This window comes from Pipistrellus hanaki, assembly GCF_964339955.1.
Source record: "Pipistrellus hanaki genome assembly, chromosome: 8".
NCBI lineage: Eukaryota > Metazoa > Chordata > Mammalia > Chiroptera > Vespertilionidae > Pipistrellus > Pipistrellus hanaki.
In genome coordinates, this window is record NC_140510.1 from 60,271,804 (window position 1) to 60,290,784 (window position 18,981).

At 39.6% G+C, this 18,981-nt stretch overlaps 1 protein-coding gene across 15 annotated transcripts in view; it reads right to left on the reverse strand.

Moving 5' to 3' along the window:
* LOC311626405 (uncharacterized protein) overlaps positions 1-16,902 on the reverse strand; it is a 54,729-nt gene extending 37,827 nt beyond the window's left edge. For 11 of the 15 annotated variants that reach the window (XR_014795678.1, XM_084891675.1, XM_084891678.1 and 8 more), the window contains exons 1-9: positions 16,780-16,902; positions 13,425-13,587; positions 11,617-11,785; positions 9,419-9,505; positions 8,064-8,126; positions 6,217-6,366; positions 4,980-5,126; positions 3,893-3,976; positions 201-347 (exon numbers count right to left, since the gene is read on the reverse strand). Coding sequence is in view for 14 of the 15 variants with exons in the window: in XM_084891675.1 (XP_084747801.1) it covers positions 201-347; positions 3,893-3,976; positions 4,980-5,126; positions 6,217-6,366; positions 8,064-8,126; positions 9,419-9,505; positions 11,617-11,785; positions 13,425-13,587; positions 16,780-16,811 (1,042 nt within the window). In the remaining variant the exon portion in view is untranslated. Of the gene's footprint in view, positions 1-200; positions 348-1,503; positions 1,558-3,892; positions 3,977-4,979; positions 5,127-6,216; positions 6,367-8,063; positions 8,127-9,418; positions 9,506-11,616; positions 11,786-13,424; positions 13,588-16,779 lie in introns of all 15 variants that reach the window. The other 4 variants (XM_084891676.1, XM_084891685.1, XM_084891682.1 and 1 more) reach the window with 3 other exon arrangements.
* Positions 16,903-18,981: the final 2,079 nt, after the last annotated feature.

Genomic DNA, 18,981 nt, shown 5'->3' on the forward strand with positions numbered 1-18,981 from the left:
TATCAACACTTAAATTTACCATTTCTGTTTTTGATATTTTTTCCAATTACTGTGTCGTGTTTCTGTTGACCTCGCTGCCTAAGGCCCTTGTTCCCTCCACTCTCTACCTGTAACCAAGGCCACCATGGGCTCTGATGACATGTCTCAGATCCTTGTCTGGTACAGGGATGCACCTCACCCATTCTTTCAGTCAACCTTACCTATTATGTCAGATGCCTGGTTACAGTCAGTCCTTGCTTGGAATTCACATTTAACTCCTGAATTTGAAAATGGCTTTTCTTCCTTTATGTCCACTGGATCTTCAGAGCAGGAATTGGTTTGGGTTCCATGGTGGAGTAGCTCTGCCCCTGGAAGAAATGTAATAAATGAAGAATTTCATTTGCTTCCCCTAAGGGAGTGAGCACCCTCACGGCAGTCAACAAGCACTTCTCCCTGTAGTTCCACTGCAGGGGAATGCTCATCCATCTGCTGCTCAAGCCTGTCCTTTATGCCTCTCTTAAAAACAACAGCACCAGCTGAAACCGGTTTGGCTCAGTGGATAGAGTGTCAGCCTGCGGACTGAAAGATCCCAGGTTCGATTCTGGTCAAGGACATGTACCTTGGTTGCGGGCACATCCCCAGTAGGGGGTGTGCAAGAGGCAGTTGATGGATGATTCTCTCTCATCGATGTTTCTAACTCTCTATCCCTCTCTCTTCCTCTCTGTAAAAAATCAATAAAATATATTAAAAAAACAAAACAAAACAAAAACACAAAAAAAACAACAGCACCATATTTTTATTGATTGATTAAGAGAGAGAGGGAAGGAGAAAGAGAGAGAGAGAGAGAGAGAGAGAGAGAGAGAGAGAGAGAGAGAGAGAGAGAGAGAGAATAGACATATATAAACATCAACGAGAGAGGATGGATCAGCTGCCTCCTGCACATACCCCTACTGGGCATAGTGCCCTGACAGGGAATAAAACCAGTGACCTCTGGGTGCATATGAGGATGCTCAGCCAACTGAGCTACTCTGGCCAGAGTTTCTCTGTTTTCTTTTTGCGAACTGTATTATGCACTACATTCAGTTTCTTCTTATACATGTAGCTTATGGATTTGTGTGCATGTTTGCAATTATATTATATTTTAGCTCTGTTGCTTTCTCAAGGTGGTCTTAGAAATCTGGTATTGAAGAAGGCAGATCTCTCATTGGTATGCTTTCCAGAATGACTTTGTGAAATAACATTCTTCTCCCTCGCCCCCCGCCCCCACCACATTTCTAAAAATGTTTGGAAAGTTTACTTGATAAAAATATTGAAATTAAATTGTGTTTGAGTGATTGGCTTCTTTAGGTTAATTTATCAAAGCCATTAGCCTAACTAATACAAAAGTGAAAATATGAACTATCTTATATTAAAACAAATTTGTATTTTATATAAACTAGCAAGAATTAGAATAAATCTTTTGGAAAAAACAAAAACAAAACACTGTTCATTTGTCACAGTGAAAAGTTATTTGCTTGCTCTTGCCTGTTTCGCAAACTATTTTTCCAGATGTAGGTGATTTTCTGAATTCCATAAACTCTAAAAGAAAGAGAGCAGTATTTGTTTGCAGTGGTCTTACAGAGTCTATGACAACTCACACAACAGATAGGGTTTGTGATAGTTGTAATGTTTACATGATCATATTTCTCTTTCTCTCACTTGAACCCAGTTCTGGTGCCCAATGCTGGGATCCTGCCTCGTGTTCCCATTTGCTTTCCATGTGAATTTGTAAATAACCCTGAAACATCATCATCTCCAGTTCCTCCCACTATGAATGCTGGGATAACCTATGTACCCTGTCTCTCTATTAAGGTTTATGTGAAAAGGAATGAACTTTTATTCACAAAATCCCTGTGATAAGTAAAAATGCAAGTCTGCCGTTTAAATATTATTTAAGTTTGAAAGTAGTCTAAACCATGTTTTTCAGAAGTAATTAATGTTGGCACAAATTATACTTTCAAGACGTCTAAGTTTAATATTAATACACTATTGTCAACAGTGAAATATTGTGCTCACTCTGCTTTATAGAATATAAACTCTTTGGTATTAGTATATCATAGTGTGTAGTAAAAAGACTTATTTACTAGTATATTATTGCTTCTTTTTCCATATATCAATTGATTGCGCTCATCCAGTCAAACGACCTTATAATGCCTCTTTCCTCCTCCTATATTCCAATAGGATTGAAATAGCTAAATGTTTAAAATTGTATCAATGCTTGCAGAGAACCTCAGAAAAAGATTCATCACTAAAACAGAGCTCCAGATTTAGACTCTGGATATTTGTCCAGAAATACAATATTATCTGTTATAGTTTAGTGTCATGAACAGGTGGCTTCTTGGGTCTCTCCTCTCTGTGTTACTCTAAGGGATCAAGTCCTAAGGAATAGGATTCCTAGGTGTCTCACTGTGTGACCAGGGAACCAATGCAGCACAGAGTTCCCTAAGACAACTTGAAAATTTTTGAAAACCTATATATACCATGGCCTGCACATAGGCTACCTGATCTGTCCCTTTAAGTCACCTGCCTTGTAAGTAAGTGATGATCTAATTCATGTCCCCATAGCAGAGACAAATCAATCGCAAAATGTCCCTGTGCTCCATTTGAACTTTACCTTCCTACACTTCTCTCTGTTCTACCGCTTACCCTTCTATTGCCTTTTCACCTGCTGTTTCTTTGTGGGGAGACCTCAGAAATCTCATGCTGAGAAACTTGTTGGTAGGGAGCCTCTTCTACCCCTTGGTGCATCTTGAAATAATCTCTTGTGTCTGAGCATATTTGGGGACCACTTTTCAGAGCACTTTGCCTACACTAAGTCACAGTCACAATGTGCACTCTCTATAAACAGAAGGAAACTTACATTTTACATTGATAGATATAGAGAACTACTAGAATAAAAGTATTATTTACAATATTGTCTTGTAACATCAAGACTAGGCCACATCTTTATTTGTGTTTTGTTCTTCTCTTAGTTGGTTTACCTCAAAAGACATGTTTCTAACACCTCTGGGAAAGTAGGAAGGGAAAACAATCTCCACTTTGTCCACTAAAGTGCTGCAGATCTGATGACCACTCATGCTACATAAAACAACATTTTGATAACTGTTTTGAGTTCCAGATTTACAAAATAAAATAAAATAAAATAAAATAAAATAAAATAAAATAAAAACACAGAATCCAGGAAATTAGTCTTGCCTTTTCCTTTATCTCCATGAGACTCTGTGGAAGGTTTGAAACATTTGTGTGATTTTGTTTTCTCATCTAGAAACAAGAGTAATAATGGCCATCCTTCTCACTCCTCAGGGTTGTTGTAAAGGAAAAGGTAAAACACTATTTGCAAAGATCCTTTGTAAAGACATTCTATATGTCACAACTTGCTGGAGAACTTTCTAGAAAACAACAATTGGGGTTTCAAAACACCTTATTTATTTCTGCTAACAAAGGAGAGCTGGAGGAATTGACCCTCAGCACTATTCGTGCTTTGTGATTAGATGACAATATGATCTTCCAATAAAGAAATACTTAGCTTTCTCTTCTCTGTAAAAATCCATGTATAAACACAACACTTTATAATCACAGAATTAGTTTTAATATAAATTCACTACTTCACTAGCCTATTACTACTATGGAAGCAATAGATAGGAGCATTGGTTGATTTATAGGACCTATGAATTCATAGGCCACATAATTTAAAAATATAAATATAATGATTTATTACAGTGCACATCCCAAAGGTCAGGTAAAATAAACACAGAGAATGGGATTCCAGGATAAACTGAGTCTGTGGTATAGGATGAACTGAGAATTGATGCCTCAGAAAACAGTTCCTCTTAATTGAAGTTCCTACACCCCAAGCCTTGAGCTCCCACCTCACCTGTCTCTCGTTTCAATAATAAGGTGGATCCTTTGGAAGGCTCATCTCCACCAGTAAATTCTTCAAAGTCCTGACTGTTGATCACTACAAAAAATGAGAATAAAAGAACAAGACAAAAACAAAACAAAGTAAAAAAAAAAAACACCAAAAAAACCTCTAGTATCATGGGGTGGGGCCCCATTGCCCCTGGTTGGAAACACTTCATAGATCACTAGGAGGACCTAGAAGCCAAGTTAACTCGGGTCCCTCTGGTTGTACCTGATGTGTGTGACCTGAAGGTTGCTCCAGGTCCTACCCAGAAGGTGGTGACGGACATGCACAGAGGGCAGCTTTGGCCATCCTGCAGCACTTTATTACCCCTTACCCATTTACTCAACCTGCTATCCCATCCACATTCTACCTCAACTCAGATTTTCACTTTACCTCTTACCTCCGTTCTCTTTCTATTGTCTCCACCCTCAGTGTACGGTACCTCTCTCTTTCTTTGCATCATTACAAACATATCTATATATTCACTAAACTAGAAAGACGTTTCAGAGAGAGGTATACATATATAAAGCCTAACTTTATAAAAGTGGCATCAAATGATATATTTTAATAGGTTTATTTATTTAATATCATTTTAAATTTAATTTATTGGTTCGCACATTGCATCAATTGCACACCACCCTGAGCAAAGTCTCTTGGTTCAATTCAATTTTGCTAAATAAGCCTGTTTCTGGCAAAGGTATCTCTTTATTCCTTTCCTAGATGTTGTTTGTATGTTTTTTTGCATGTACTTTCATAAATATCTTATCTCTCCGAAACTTTTCCTTTTTCTTTAACTCTTACCCCAATATGTTCCTGTCTTTGAATTAGAAATATACTCTCTGATATCAATATTTACATTTATCATTCCTGTTTTTGATATTTTTTTCAAATTACTGGAGACATTTTCCCGTTGAACTCCATTCATAAGGCACTTGTTTCCTCCTCTTTCTACCTCTAACCAAGGCCACCATTACTGTCTCCAACAACCCTGTTGACATGTCTCAGACCTTTGCCTGGTACGGGGATGCACCTCACCCATGCCTTCAGTCAGCCTTACCTATTACATCAGATGCCTGGTTACAGTCAGTCATTGCTTGGACTTCACATTCAACTCCTGAATTTAAAAATGGCTTTTCCTCCTTTATATCCACTGGGTCTACAGAGCAGGAATTGGTTTGGGTTCCATGGTGGAGTAGCTCTGCTCCTGGAAGAAATGTAATAAATGAAGAATTTCATTTGCCTTCTCTAAGGGAGTGAGCACCCTCACGGCAATCAATAATCCCTTCTCCCTGTATTTCCACTGCAGGTGAAGACTCCCTCACCACTGTTCTTTTCTGCTCCTCGACTCTGTCCTTTCTTGTGTCTCTTTTTAAAAAAAAAAATGTTTTTATTGATTTTTAGAGAGAGGGGGAGGGAAAGGGATAGAGAAGTAGGAGCACTGAAACAAGAGAAATATAATCGATCAGCTGCTTCCTGCACATACTCCTTCCTGCACATATTGGGGATCCAACCATCAATCCGGGCATGTGTCCTGACTTGGAATGGAACTGGCGATCTCTTAGTTCCTGGGTGGATGCTGAACTACTGAGCCGCAATGCCAGGCACCTTGTGCCTCTCTTAATTGTACATGTTTTACTGTCCGGGGGAGAGGCCTGTTTTTATCTGAGTGGATTCCAGGGCCATTTTTATTTTGTGGACACATTTCCTTCTTAATGGTGTTAGGAACATCCCTTTGTGCATTCTTTGTGGTGATTCTCAAATGAGACAATGCGTGGCCCTCTTTTTCTACTCCCTCCCAGGGCTTCATTCATTGTCCTTTACTCCTTCTCAACATAGTTCTCTTTGTATCTCCTCCAGCCCCCCATTTTTCTATTTATTGCCCTCTGCATTTTTTCTCTTTTCCTACTTCTTTTCTCTATATTTTTTTTATCAGTGTCCCAAGAGCCCATTAGGGTCTAGGGTGACGTACTGTAGGCACCCAGGACATAAGAAGATCCTAAGAATGAGATCCTCCTTGCAGGTGGCCCTCCGGTTTGTTTTTTTGTTTGTTTGTTTGTTTGTTTGTTTGTTTTTCAGTTTAACCAGTCTCTGTTATGTTTTCTATTTCTATTTCTTAATTACTTAATTACTCCTGTGAACTGTGAATGCCTTTTCTACATCTATTTTGTCTTTCTTTATATTTGACTTTCTAGCATTCAATCATCACCACAGTCTTCCCTATGCTTTAACTCACAATACCAAATTCCTCCACCTACCATTTCCCCTCCACATTCATCAAACCCAGCCATTCTCACCTGCTGTCTTCGACTGTTGGGCACATTGTTCATTTGCTTGTTGGCTTTTTAGTGCATCCTTATTTTCACTGTTTGTACCTGTTTCAGTTGTATTTATCTCTTGTGTCTCATGGCGGTGCTCTAAGAATCCACATTCAGGTGCGGCTGTATCTAGACCACGTTTAGATTAATAGATATTTTAGTCACTCCCAGCATCAATCAGAATCCAACAGGAAAATACAAAGCTCTCTAAGCTTTTGGATCAGAGGGAATTGAATCCAGTTATTAACCTGATGGTAGAGCTGACAATTCCAAATGCAGGAATTTGGCAACCCACAGAATAGTCAACAGGAAGCTTTGGGAGTAATCTAGGGTGAAGTCATGTGTCAAGGTCACTGGGTAAGTGAAAGCTGGACTATGGCTGGACTGGTTGGTGGGAGGTAGAGTCATGGGAGATGTAGCCAATGCCAGAATTGCTGCCCAAGACTGTGATGGGGAAATACCATGCTTCTCCCTTGCCCCCCCCCCCCCCCTCCACTCTCTTGCTAGTATCACCCTGTTTAGGAGCTCAGCAAGAAGCAGTAGCAAAGGAAATGACAAACAAGTCCACAGAGTCTGTGGCCAAAGATATAAGGCAGAGCAGAGCAGGAACCCATAAGGAATGAATCCCCAAGGAAACCACCCAGGACCAGCATACCTCCTTTTCCATGGTGAACCTCCCCTGCCCTAGTGCATAAAAAGATAAATATTTTTTTCAGAGCAGCTTAGATTTTTTTTTTCATTTAGTGCTATTTTTCTAAGCAAAATGATTTATGTAAAGGTGATTTCAATAGACATTCCTATAATTATCATAGTAACTGGGCCCTGGTGCATGTTTTGTGCCACATCCACCATTCCTTGGAACCTCCTCTTGGGGAAAGGGCCTGAGGCATAGCTTTTCCCTTACCTGTGCTGGTCAGTCAACTGTCCCAGCTGAGTCAGACACTTTGACTTGTTTATTGGTGGTTTGTTGTGCATCATTAGAGTTGTCATATCATTTTCTCCTCCCCCCACACTTAATTCCTGTGCACACATACACTGAATCCCTTCTCTGTTCATTATCATTATTCCTTCCTTTCATCCCCGCCCCTCCTCCCGTCTCTCCCCCTCCCCCCAGCTACCTTGGTAGGTGAACTGCTAAGAATATGGATTGATGCATGGTAGATATTTTATATTCTTAAATATTAACTTTTTCCCTAACTGTTAATAGCTAAAACTATAGTGGTGCTTTCAAAACATTCTGAAGGTTTTTTTTTTCTTTTATAAAAATGTATTACTAATTTAGAACATCCTTTCTTAAATAACACATCCTAAGGCAAGTTACATGATAATGACTTCTATGGTGTTTTTAGAGCAGCTGCAGGCCTGCTGCCCCAAAGATGATGGGAGAGGTTTGCTCTGGAGGCACATGGTCCTGTGTGAGGGACCCCTGGCCTAGGGAGAACACACTCATCCCCCTTACCCCACCACCCTCACTGCAGTGCTGGCCACCACTCGACGTAATGTCAAAGCAAGGCTACAGCCAGATGCAAGCAAGACAGAGGCAGAAAACTGAAGTAAGGTGCATGGCATTACATCCAGGCGTAGGCTGTCAGAAGCTGGAAGCCAGTGCATTTCAGGAGTATGGAAAGAGCGACCCTCCAAGGCAACCAAGAAAATGAACACTCTGTTATCTAAATCCTTAGAGAAATTGCCAATGCAAAGACTGACTTTTCTGGGCAATTATTACTAAAAAGAAGCAACCTCCCTGCCCCCAATTCCCACACCCTAGCATCTGCCAGATGAGACAAGAACGACAAAGGGTAACAGAATAGTCAATAGGAACAGACCGTTGTAATTCCAGGTATCTGGGCCTAACAACATCAGTCTTTGATTTGAATTACCACCAATTCCTGAGGGAAGAAATGAAAGGTTTATTTCATTAATTGAAGTATGGGCTATGCCATTCTTTCCTAATCCAATTTAATCTTTATAAAGTTGAAGTTCAAGATCCCCTCTCCCAGGTATCAATACAGAGCCCATCTGGACCTGGAAGATCCTACTCAACTCATGCCATCAGCTGCCCTCTGTCATGAGCCAGGCCATCTCACTGATATCATTCAGGAGCTATTCAGTAACCAGAGATGGCTTTTCTTGTTACACACGGCTATAGGGAACCTGTTTTTGTTGCCAGGTATACCCCTGATTGGTAGACTTCTCTGACTTCCTACAAAGTCAGAGCCTCCTGTCTGAGCCTCCTTCACACCACACCCTTCATATGCATGTCTGTTTCTATGTCTTCTTGGCCTTTTTATGAGATTCAATGTCTACGTCTCCTATGTTTCCTCCAGCTCCTGGATATTCTTCTTTCTGTATCTTTCTCTCTGCACATTTCTCTTCTTTTGACTCACAATTGTCTTTTCCATGAGGTTATCTGGGTGTGTATAGGGTTAAGCACACAAGTTCTAGGTTCAGAAAGCCTAGATTCATTTTACTTCTTTGACCCCAGGCCAACTACATACTGGTCCTCTGAGATTTCAGTCTCCTTTTCTGCAAATGGACAGAGATTGATACTTCTTCCCAAGAGCAGTTGTGAGCACTAAGCCCACAACTGCCAGAGTAAATGATCTGTAAGTGAGCTCTTAGTAATATGCTTGTTGTTATTGTGTCTGTTAACCCTTTCTCCTACCTTCCATTTCCCCTCCTTCTCTCTCTCAAAATACCCATCCCCTCCTACACATCTTACCATTTCCCCTCTTCCCTCCCTATATGACTGCCAATCTCCTTGACTATTTCTTCTCTTAAACAGCATCTTCCACATTTAAATAGTCCCTTCTACCATCATCCAGAATATCTTCTGTGATGTTGACATTGGGACCATAGTTCTTAGCCTTTCACAACTCCACATTCATCTTCTGCTGCAGGGTCTTTCTAAATCACAGTTACCTCCAGGTCAGCATCATCTCTAAATCTGGTTTCCTGACACACTGGGTTCCCATTCCTCTGTCTTGGTTATTGGACCCAGGATCTCTTGTCAGAGCTCCTCCTCCAGGATCAGCCCCTGGTCAGACTCTAATACAAACAGCCCTCCGTGCTCTTGAACAGATCTTCCCTGATTCCCAAATTCCACTCAAGACTCAGGCCCACTTTCCATACTCTTTTCTTCTTAGCAGAGGAGAATCGGTTTCTGTCTGTTTGCAATTACCTTGTTCCAGGCTTAGTCGTTCATTAGGCCTCTCCTCATATTCTTCTCCTCCATCACTTTTTAGGAGGAATTTTATAACTGGTATCACTGAAGAGAGGGCAAGAAAAGAAGATAATTAGAGATCTTTATGGGACAAGAGTCATTTGAAATTACACATTAAGGAATTTCCAACCTTTGGGTCACTCAGTACTCAGTGGGTCCCAATCCTGTTGGTAATATTCCCTTTTCATTCCTGGGACAGAAAGTGAATGACTTTGTTAAGGAGCCTTTATGCTTCCCACACAGTAAAGAGTCACTTGAATTTCAAGATAAAAGAGTTGTGGCAGCATCATGAGCTTGTTACGCATGTAAAAAATTTCAACTGGCCAGGAAAGCATATATAAAAATAAATGATGTACTATTTATTTTGAAATTTGTTTAATGAACTGTTTTAACTGTAAAGAAAAAGAGAGGTATTTCCTTGTGAGAGAAACAAAGAGGTTTATGTGTATAAAAAAGGATAAAATCCCAAATCTTTAAAAATATGAATGGACAAGAGAAGTTTTGGCTTCACTGAGTCATGGAGGATGAGTGCTTCCCAAAGAGAAAAATCATAAAACATGGGAGCAAATAGAAAGATGTCCCAGAGGCATCCAGATCCAAGGACAAAAAAAATGCCCTCTTTGAAGACAAAAGCAGGGTTTGAATATTATGGCACAGGCGAACATCCCAAGATACCTGGACCAGGGATCTTGGAAGACTGCTAAAAAGGGGAGAACACAGCACCAGCCTTGAGCTAGTGCATGTAGGTAGCTCAGCAAACATATGGAGGAAGGTAATACACCAATAATCCTTGGTGCAGGTCTCTGGAGGCACCCAGGGAAGAGATGGAGGGAAGCAGTTAGACAATATTCCTAAGGGCTGATGGCTGGGGTACCTCCTGGGGTAATAACCCCATACTTTTAACCTTATAAATCGGGACTATCTCTTTACCGTGTAGTAGATAACATCAAATTACTTAATTTTTGAAGCCAGACCTCCAAAATATTTTTTTTATATTTACCACATTTGAATAAACTCCCACAATCTGCTTCTCACTCTGAGATTAATCTAATTTGTCCTTGTTCTGCATACACATGGACTCTTTAACACTCTATGCTTGCTCCTGTGGCATTACATTCCTCAGTTCATATCATTTTTTCTTTTCAATTCTCCAGCATTACTTGGAGATCTTTTTGAGATTAAAAGTATATAGAATAAAAAATTTTTCTAGGCAAGTCTAACAAAAATTATTGAAGAACATCTTTACTGAGAACCAATAAAAAATATGAAATCATGCCACCTCAGGGAAAAAGTGGAGAATCAAATCGGTATTATTGTATAGGCAGAGCAATTGGTTTTTTGATTATTTGATTGTTGATCACACCTTTTGTGAAGAATGAGTTAATAAGGCCATTTCTACTTCCTCAAGAGGAAATTTGACCTTGCTCACTACTCTGGAAACCTGATGTAGGTGGCCTTTCTTCTGTGTTAATAGACCAACACTGAGCTTAGAGTTAAAAATGACCAGTGACTGTAGGTAGGTAAATTGCATGTGGCCTAGGAGGGACTAGATGTTAACTCTAATCCATTTTTTGTCTTCCTTCAATGTGGTAACTGTTGTAACTCAACTGTTCCTTGAGTAATCTCTAAAAGTTATGACCACAGAGTTATTCAATGACATATTGATTCCCCTGGGCATGCTGTATCTAAATCAGGGTGGATCCAGCACCCATATCCAAGCCATCACTTGGGGCAGGTTGTATACAACTTCGTGGACTGCTATGTGGAACTTTGCAAAATGGACCCATAGAAGAGGAACAACTAATGCTGCCCTTTGGGGATGTTACGTTCCTTGTCATGTGTTCTTCTAAGTAAATCCTATGTCCCTATGGCTCTGGTAGTCCTGTGACTCTAAATGCCCAGTTAAGCAGATTTGCAGCTGTCCAGTCAATAGAACAGCAGCTCATCACCACTAAGTCTGTATTCTAACTATTAGAATAGGGTGTTTGTATTCTAACTATTATATCATAAACTTTGAGAGGCTCATTATATGTCTTTTCTTAACTGCTACATCCACACTACCCAGCATCTTGTGTGCCACATGGTAGACACTCAATATATACCTGTGGGAATAAATTGGCCCTGGACATCAAACTGTAGGTAATAAACCTAATTACCTTTGTAGAATTTTTTGTAAATGCGAAATAAATCGGGGTAACTCTTCATGATGGTCTTGCTGAACAGCGCTCCCAGAAGAGACATGTCAAATTTCTTCTCCAGTTCACTGAGAACATCGTATATGACTTCATGTACAGGAGACCGTTTTGTTAAAGATTCTTGAGATTTCTTAAAAACAGTGAATAGAGAAAACATAAATACAGACTTCCAAATTACAGAAGAGCCCTAGAAAGTGATTTTATTGTTAATGCATAGTGATTTCCCAACATAGGTATCTTCTCACATACAGTTTTATAATTTCTCTATATTTGTGTGGCTACTAAGTGGAACAACTAAATCCTTCCTCTTAGAAAACACCCATTTGTGAATATGAACTCCTCACCCTCATTTACATGAGATGGAATAAGGAATAATTAGGAAGAACAAAAATGGTTTCAAGTGCAGTAATATGTAGTCCTTTCAGAGACTGGCTAAATGTCTTAGGAATAGACTTAGTGGTGATGAGCTGCTGTTCTATTGACTGGACAGCCCTTGTCCCTTCCCCAGGACTGACTTGGCCTGGAAGCTCCTGTGAACTTTGCCATAAAGAAAGCCCAGGCACAGGGAAAGTGAAGCCATGCATCTCTATTTCCACCTAAGTCTTTTGCTAAAATTAACCTAAATTTTAAGACTCCAGAAATACCAAGAGAAAGTGGGAAAATAGAAAGGAAACTGAAAGCTTTTGTTGAAAGAATAGCAAGCATCTACTTTTAAATATGTCCTAAGAAGACATTAATTCTCTGTGGATCTTAATATTCTCAAATCTAAATATTTAAACTGATGTTCACTGAAATGAAATGTTATGTCAATTATTATTTTATTAAATGAAGTCATTCAACTTAATCACCCATCCTATCTAATAAAAGAGTAATATGCAAATTGACTGTCACTCCAACACACAAAATGGCTGCCCCCATGTGGACACAAGACAGCCGCCACAAGATGGCCAGCAGGGGAGGACAGTTGGAAAGAACCAGGCCTATAAGGAAGGGCAGTTGTGGGCGATCAGGTCAGTAGGGGAAGGCAATTGGGAAGGACCAGGCCTACAAGGGAGGGCAGTTGGGGATGATCAAGCCTGCAGGGGAGGGCAGTTAGGCGTGACCAGGCCATCAGAAGAGGGAAGTTGGGGGCAACTGGGCTGGCAGGGGAGGGCAGTTAGGGGTGACCAGGTTGGCAGGGGTGCAGTTAGGCATCAACCAGGCTGGCAGGGGAGTGGTTAGAAGATGATCAAGCTGGCAGCCAGAAGCAGTTAGGGGCAATCAGCAAGGCAGGCAGTTGAGCAGTTGAGAGCCAGCAGTCCTGGATTGTGAGAGGGATATCCGACTGCCCTCAAGGGGTCCCAGATTGGATAGGGTGCAGGCTGGGCTGAGGGACACCACCCCCATGTAGGAATTTTGTGCACCAGGCCTCTAGTTCATTAATATTATGTTTAACTTCTAGTTTATATTACACTGTATATATAATTTCTAGAAGGCATTGTACACCCACTTCAGATCCAGCCTATCTCCAGTGCTATTCTCACAGCTCCCAGGGGCACCATGTAGACCATTCCTTCAGTTAGAATCAGCACTATCTCTATTAGTAATGACTCCTTCCCTTCCCTCTTTTGACCTTATAAGAACACTTAGTAGCAGTACTTGGGAAGGTTTCCACTCATAGGTGACTCCTCAGTTGCCCAGTTATGCTCTGATGTTTAATTCCAGGATATCAAAGTATAACTTAGTTTAGGGTTGTTTTATCAGATTGTAACATAATAAACCTCACTTACTTCATACATTTCTTCAGTTATGAAATCACGGTCACGGAGAAGTTCAAGGAAAGGAAATGTTGTTTTTATTGCGTCTGAAATATCCACCTTATATCTTTTGAAATATGTGAGTGCAAGGTCATTGGTACATTTGTTTTCTATGTTCCCATCTTCTGCAGACATCCTAGGGAAAAGGGATACAATGAGAAAATGGCCATCAAGGTTTTGATATGCTGTAACATTATATATATAAAGGATAGATAGGCTTTGAAGAACAAAAATAATTAAAATAAGTGGTCCTGAATAAAGATTAGAACAAATAGAATGGAAGCAATAGATAAAACTATCATAAAATCAAGCATGGTAGATTAGAAAGAATACAAGCATGTCATGATCAAAGCCATTGTAAAGTTATTTTGTAACAAACATACTGCAAAGTTTTATCAAAATGTTTTAATTTGTACAAAAGTGAGATGGACTAAACAGGTTATCCACAGAGGAATAAGAAACAATGGTATAAAAACAGAATGTAAGCTTAAAAATGTATCTTAATTAACAACTAAGAGAAAATAATCTCAAAAAGATAAAAACATGGTGTTCCCTCCCTGACATACATCAGTTAAGAGAAATAACATCCTGAATTTTTAAACTAGTCCATAAATGATTAGATATGGTTTAATAATTATATGACGAGGCATAAACTGAAATTTCATAAGAATATCAATAATTTTTCCTATAACTTCTGCTTTATGTTAATATGTATCTGTCTGTGCTATCCTATATAATAAAAAGGTAATATGCAAATACACTGAATGGTGGAATGACCAGTTGCTATTATGTGCACTGACCACCAGGGAGCTTCCCCCTGGTGATCAGAGCACTCCCACAGGGAGAGTGCCACTCAGCCATAAGCCTGGCTCACTGCTGGCAGTGGTAGCTGGAGCCTCTCCCACTTCTGCAGCAGTGCTAAGGATGTCCAACTGATGGCTTAGGCCTGCTCCTGCCTAAGTCTTAAGTCCGGCATCCCCCAAGGGCTCCCATAATGCTAAAGGGCACAGACTGGGCTGAGAGGACCATCCCTTCTCTGAGTGCATGAATGTCATGCACTAGGTTTCTAGTTGTTGTATAAAATGAATCTTTTTAGACATCTTAATTTCAGAAGTGGCTGCTGTTTCCTGTGAAAGTAATTGTAAACCTGAGTCTGTAATTCTGCTTCTTAGTTGAATATTTTATTTCTTTGATAATAATGTTTTGTTTTTTAAATATATTTTTATTGATTTCAAAGAGGAATGGCGAGGGAGAGAGAAACAGAAACATCAATGATGAGTGAGAATTATTAATTGGCTGCCTCCTCCCCTTACTGGGGATTGAGCCTGAAACCCAGGCATGTGCCCTGACCAGGAATTGAACCTTGACCTTCTGATTCATAAATGGACGCACAACTACTGAGCCATGTCAGCTGGGCTAATAATAATGTTTTAATAGGCATTTTGTATTCCTAAATCATGAAGACTCATAAGCTTCCTTTTGGGAACTAGAAGAAAATTATTGGCTCTTTCCAGCATCAGGGAATAATAATGTCACATTATTTTGTCAAATTCTATAAAAACGAGTTTCTTATTTAAAGACACGAGAGAAACCATTTGTATTTTTATCTTATTAAAATGCCACTAAAATGATAATTTAAAAAAAAATACACTTCACAGTGACAAATAGAATGGCAGGGGGCAATGTGTAAATGAGAGATTTCAACAAAACACGGTCAGAGGAGAATAATTGTTACTGAAAGTAAAGGCAACCAGTTTGCCCTGTGGGATCTTGAAGGTGGTGAAGATTGAAAGGGAGACGTGGTGCTAAACATTGATGTGCCATTTGAAAAATGAAGAATGGGGAGATGTCCCCTTCATCCCTTAACTTGTATCCTGACCACCTCGAGCCAAGCAACCTATCCGTTGTAAACATTGCTCTTCTTTTTATTATCATACTTTCCTGTTGCCTATGACAGATTTCATAAATGGAATAATATATCATGTATGCTTATATGTCTGAGTTCTTTTGCTCATCATTTATGTTGTTGGGTGAATAGAAATTTTTTCCTCTTATTGTTCAGTGGTATTTCATTGTGTAATCTAATGAATGACATAAATCAGGGGTCTTCAAACTACGGCCCGCGGGCCACATGCGGCCCGCAGAGGAGTCTGATCCGGCCCGCCAGGTTTTTTGGGCAGTGAGCGCAGCCGAGGTGTTACAGTAGGAATTAGTAGTTCATATAGTCCGGCCCTCCGGGGGGACCGTGATCTGGCCCCCACTTTAAAAAGTTTGAAGACCCCTGATAAATTAATGAACACAAATAAACCTAGAGACATAGAAACATCAAACAGAATATCAAATTTTAGAAGGAAGACAGGGCAGTTGGTCCCAGGAGATCAACCCCTGAACTCATATGCATATATGAATAACCCATAGTCACAAACAGTAGGGTGGTGAGGGCTTGGGGGATGGGTGGGAGAGGGCAATGGTAGAAAAAAGGAACATATGTAATACTTTCAACAGTAAAGATTTATTTTAAAAAAATAAACAAAAGCAGAAAGAGTATTTGTTATATCCACAAGTTAATTGAAAAGAAAAATTGGGAATACCTAGCAGCAATTTTTAGAAAAATTACATAAAATTGATGGAAGCTGACCCAATATAAAATCTCCCAAAATGACAAATACAAAAGTAACCATTGAAATTATGAGGCCATTCATATAAAAAACAGTGATGCCTACCATTACCACAATTTACATGCACTGTATATGATAATATACATATTTATATGCTTGAGATAATGTATTAGTCAGCCAAAACCGGCAGTCGGGCAACCCTTTCGCAATCTAAGACTACTGGCTCCTTACTGCTTGCCTGCCTGCCTGCCTGCCTGATTGCCCCTAACATCAGCTGCCCTCCCCTGTGGGCCTGGTCGCCCCCAACTGCCCTCCCTTGCTAGCCAGGTTGTCTCTAACTGCCCTCCCCTACTGGCCATCTTAAGGTGGCCATAGGAGGCTGAGGGAAATGAGAGGATTCAAAGGTCATAAGAAAATAATAAATCACTGCCTCAAAGCATCAAAAACGATAGCTGAGTCCAGATGGCCCACAGCTGAGCAGTAGCTTTAAAATAAGAGTCCTGTGGGTTGTGGCAGCTGCACTCACACCAGCAGCTGTCCCTCTGCAGTTTAAAAATCTAATTCCTTCACTTCATTACATTTCATTTCATTGCACATCAGTGTCCTTGTAAAGTAGGATGAGATCAAGGTTTAGACAAGTGTCTAATAATACACACTAAAGCAGCAGCACAGCCAGACAGAAAGTTAAAGGAAGGGAGACAGAAACTGACCTGGTGCTGAGGTCGCTGCCCCCACTGGCCATCGTCCTGCCTTGGGGTCTGCCTGGACCTCTGATCCTTCCAGTCTCCCCAGCCTGGGTCCACTGGGGCTGCCAAACCCTGAGCAGGAAGTGAGTGAACACCACCCCCCCACCAGGGCTCCACCCAAATGAGGAAATGAAAAGTGAAAACAACTTTTTGAGTGTTTTCAGATACTGTTTGCCTCCTCTTGCAGCTTGCAGCTCCAGGGCTGCGGTGGGGTGGGGGCCGGGGGAGGGAGGGAGTGTGTTTTCTCTCAGCCTTCAGGACATGTGGCCACAGGAGTGGAGGACAAGGAGGGACAGGAGGGACCTGGAGACCAGGAGAGCAGGATCCCAGGGGAGGAGCAGGACCAGCCCCCAGGAGTCCCCTGGCTTGTCAAAAACATGAAAAAAGCCTGTGAATACTTCTGTCCTCAGCTGCTGCAACTTTCTAAGAAGGTACAGAGACCTGATGCTTTAGGTCTCAATGTTCAGAAACAGGACTGGAGAAGCAACATTCTCTAGACTCTAGAGTCTAGCAATGATTTCCATATTTGTTCCCATGAGCCAAACTTCATCCGGCTGTAAATAAGGGTTCTTGCCCTATTTCATTTAAGATACAGGGGGAAGTTCTACCCTCTTTCCATGTACGTCTTTTCATTTCTCTCAAAGAAGCAAACATCAAATCTTGTCTTGTTTCCAATCTCAGAGAAAAAGCATTCAGTATCATAATGATATTTGCTGTACATTTTTTAAAGGGAAATTCTGTTTATTTGTAGTTCATTGAGAGTTTTATGATAGATATTGAATACTATAAATTGCAACTATTGAGCTACTCATATGGTTTTTCATCTTTTTCTTTAATATTCCCTCGATACTTATTGATCTTTAGAGTCTTCTCTTAAGTAAGTACAACTACAGTTCAACAGTAATTTTAGAATATTTATCAATAAATAAAAGAAGGGATAATATTAAAAGGGTTACCCCAGGACAGACAAGGATATTGTTGAAAATAAGAGAACACTTTTAGAAACTAATATATTTAGAGAGATTTGAGAATACATATTGTACCCACAATTGCAAAAAAAAAAAAAAAAAAAAAAAGGTATACAGAGAAAGAAAGAGATAGTGGTTAGATATTTGTTAATTTTTGGATATTTACTAAAATGTTTGTAAAATAAAGTACAGGAGATTTTCTAGAAAATTAATTAAGCCGGTTAAAAGGGGGAAAGTAATAAATTTGAGAGAAAATATAAGAGGGTTAGGATTCACTTAGGTGTTATAATATCGGCCTAATTGGACTTAAAAAAAAAAAAACTGTGCAAGGAAAAGGCAGAGGAGGAATATATCAAGAGAATTCTTTAAGGGGTGACACCACAGAGTAAAATGAGATGACTTTGAAAAAGCACAACTGGGTACTTAGAAAAATGTATTTTAACAAAAGCAAGCTAAGGTACATCATTTTTAAAATGACAACACTAAAGAACAAAGAGAAGAATTTAAAAGCTTCTAGAACAATTAAAAGCCTGATCACCTAAGGGAAAATGATCTCAAGAATAGCTTGAGACATCTGTTCAATAACAGTAACTGTAGAGCCAGACTTTCAATCCTTAGAGTGAATCAGACATGTAAGAATAAGAAATTTTACTTTACAAACATCCATTTTGGATATTTTTCCTAAACATTTATTTATTTTCTTTACGTACTTGCTAATACAGATATACAACTTTTAAAAATGAAAATTTGTGTTCTTAAAGTTTTATGAAATCACTATTTTATTTTTATATTTTGCTTGTTTCATCCACTCACTGTCTCAACACTCTTGCATAATCCATTTTAATAACCTTGTATATCTGCATCCCTAAATTCCCCTAAGCATATAATTCCCTTTACCTAAAACTGTAATCTACCCATATCTTGCAAGATTTTTTCATTATATTACATTATAATATTGCATTACTTTCTCTGCATCATACACTGCTTTTCTGCATCAATTTTTATTTATTAATACCTTGCAAAATTTCTCTGTCATCTAGTATGATTCTAGTTTGTTTGTTTATTTATTTCATGTAGAATATTGTGCAGTACACTTTCACTCTTAGGAAACTACAATAGGATGGATTGCAGAAAAACAGAAAAGCAAACTAAAATGAGAAAGACATGAAAATAAGAAGGCAATGAATCCAACCTTGGA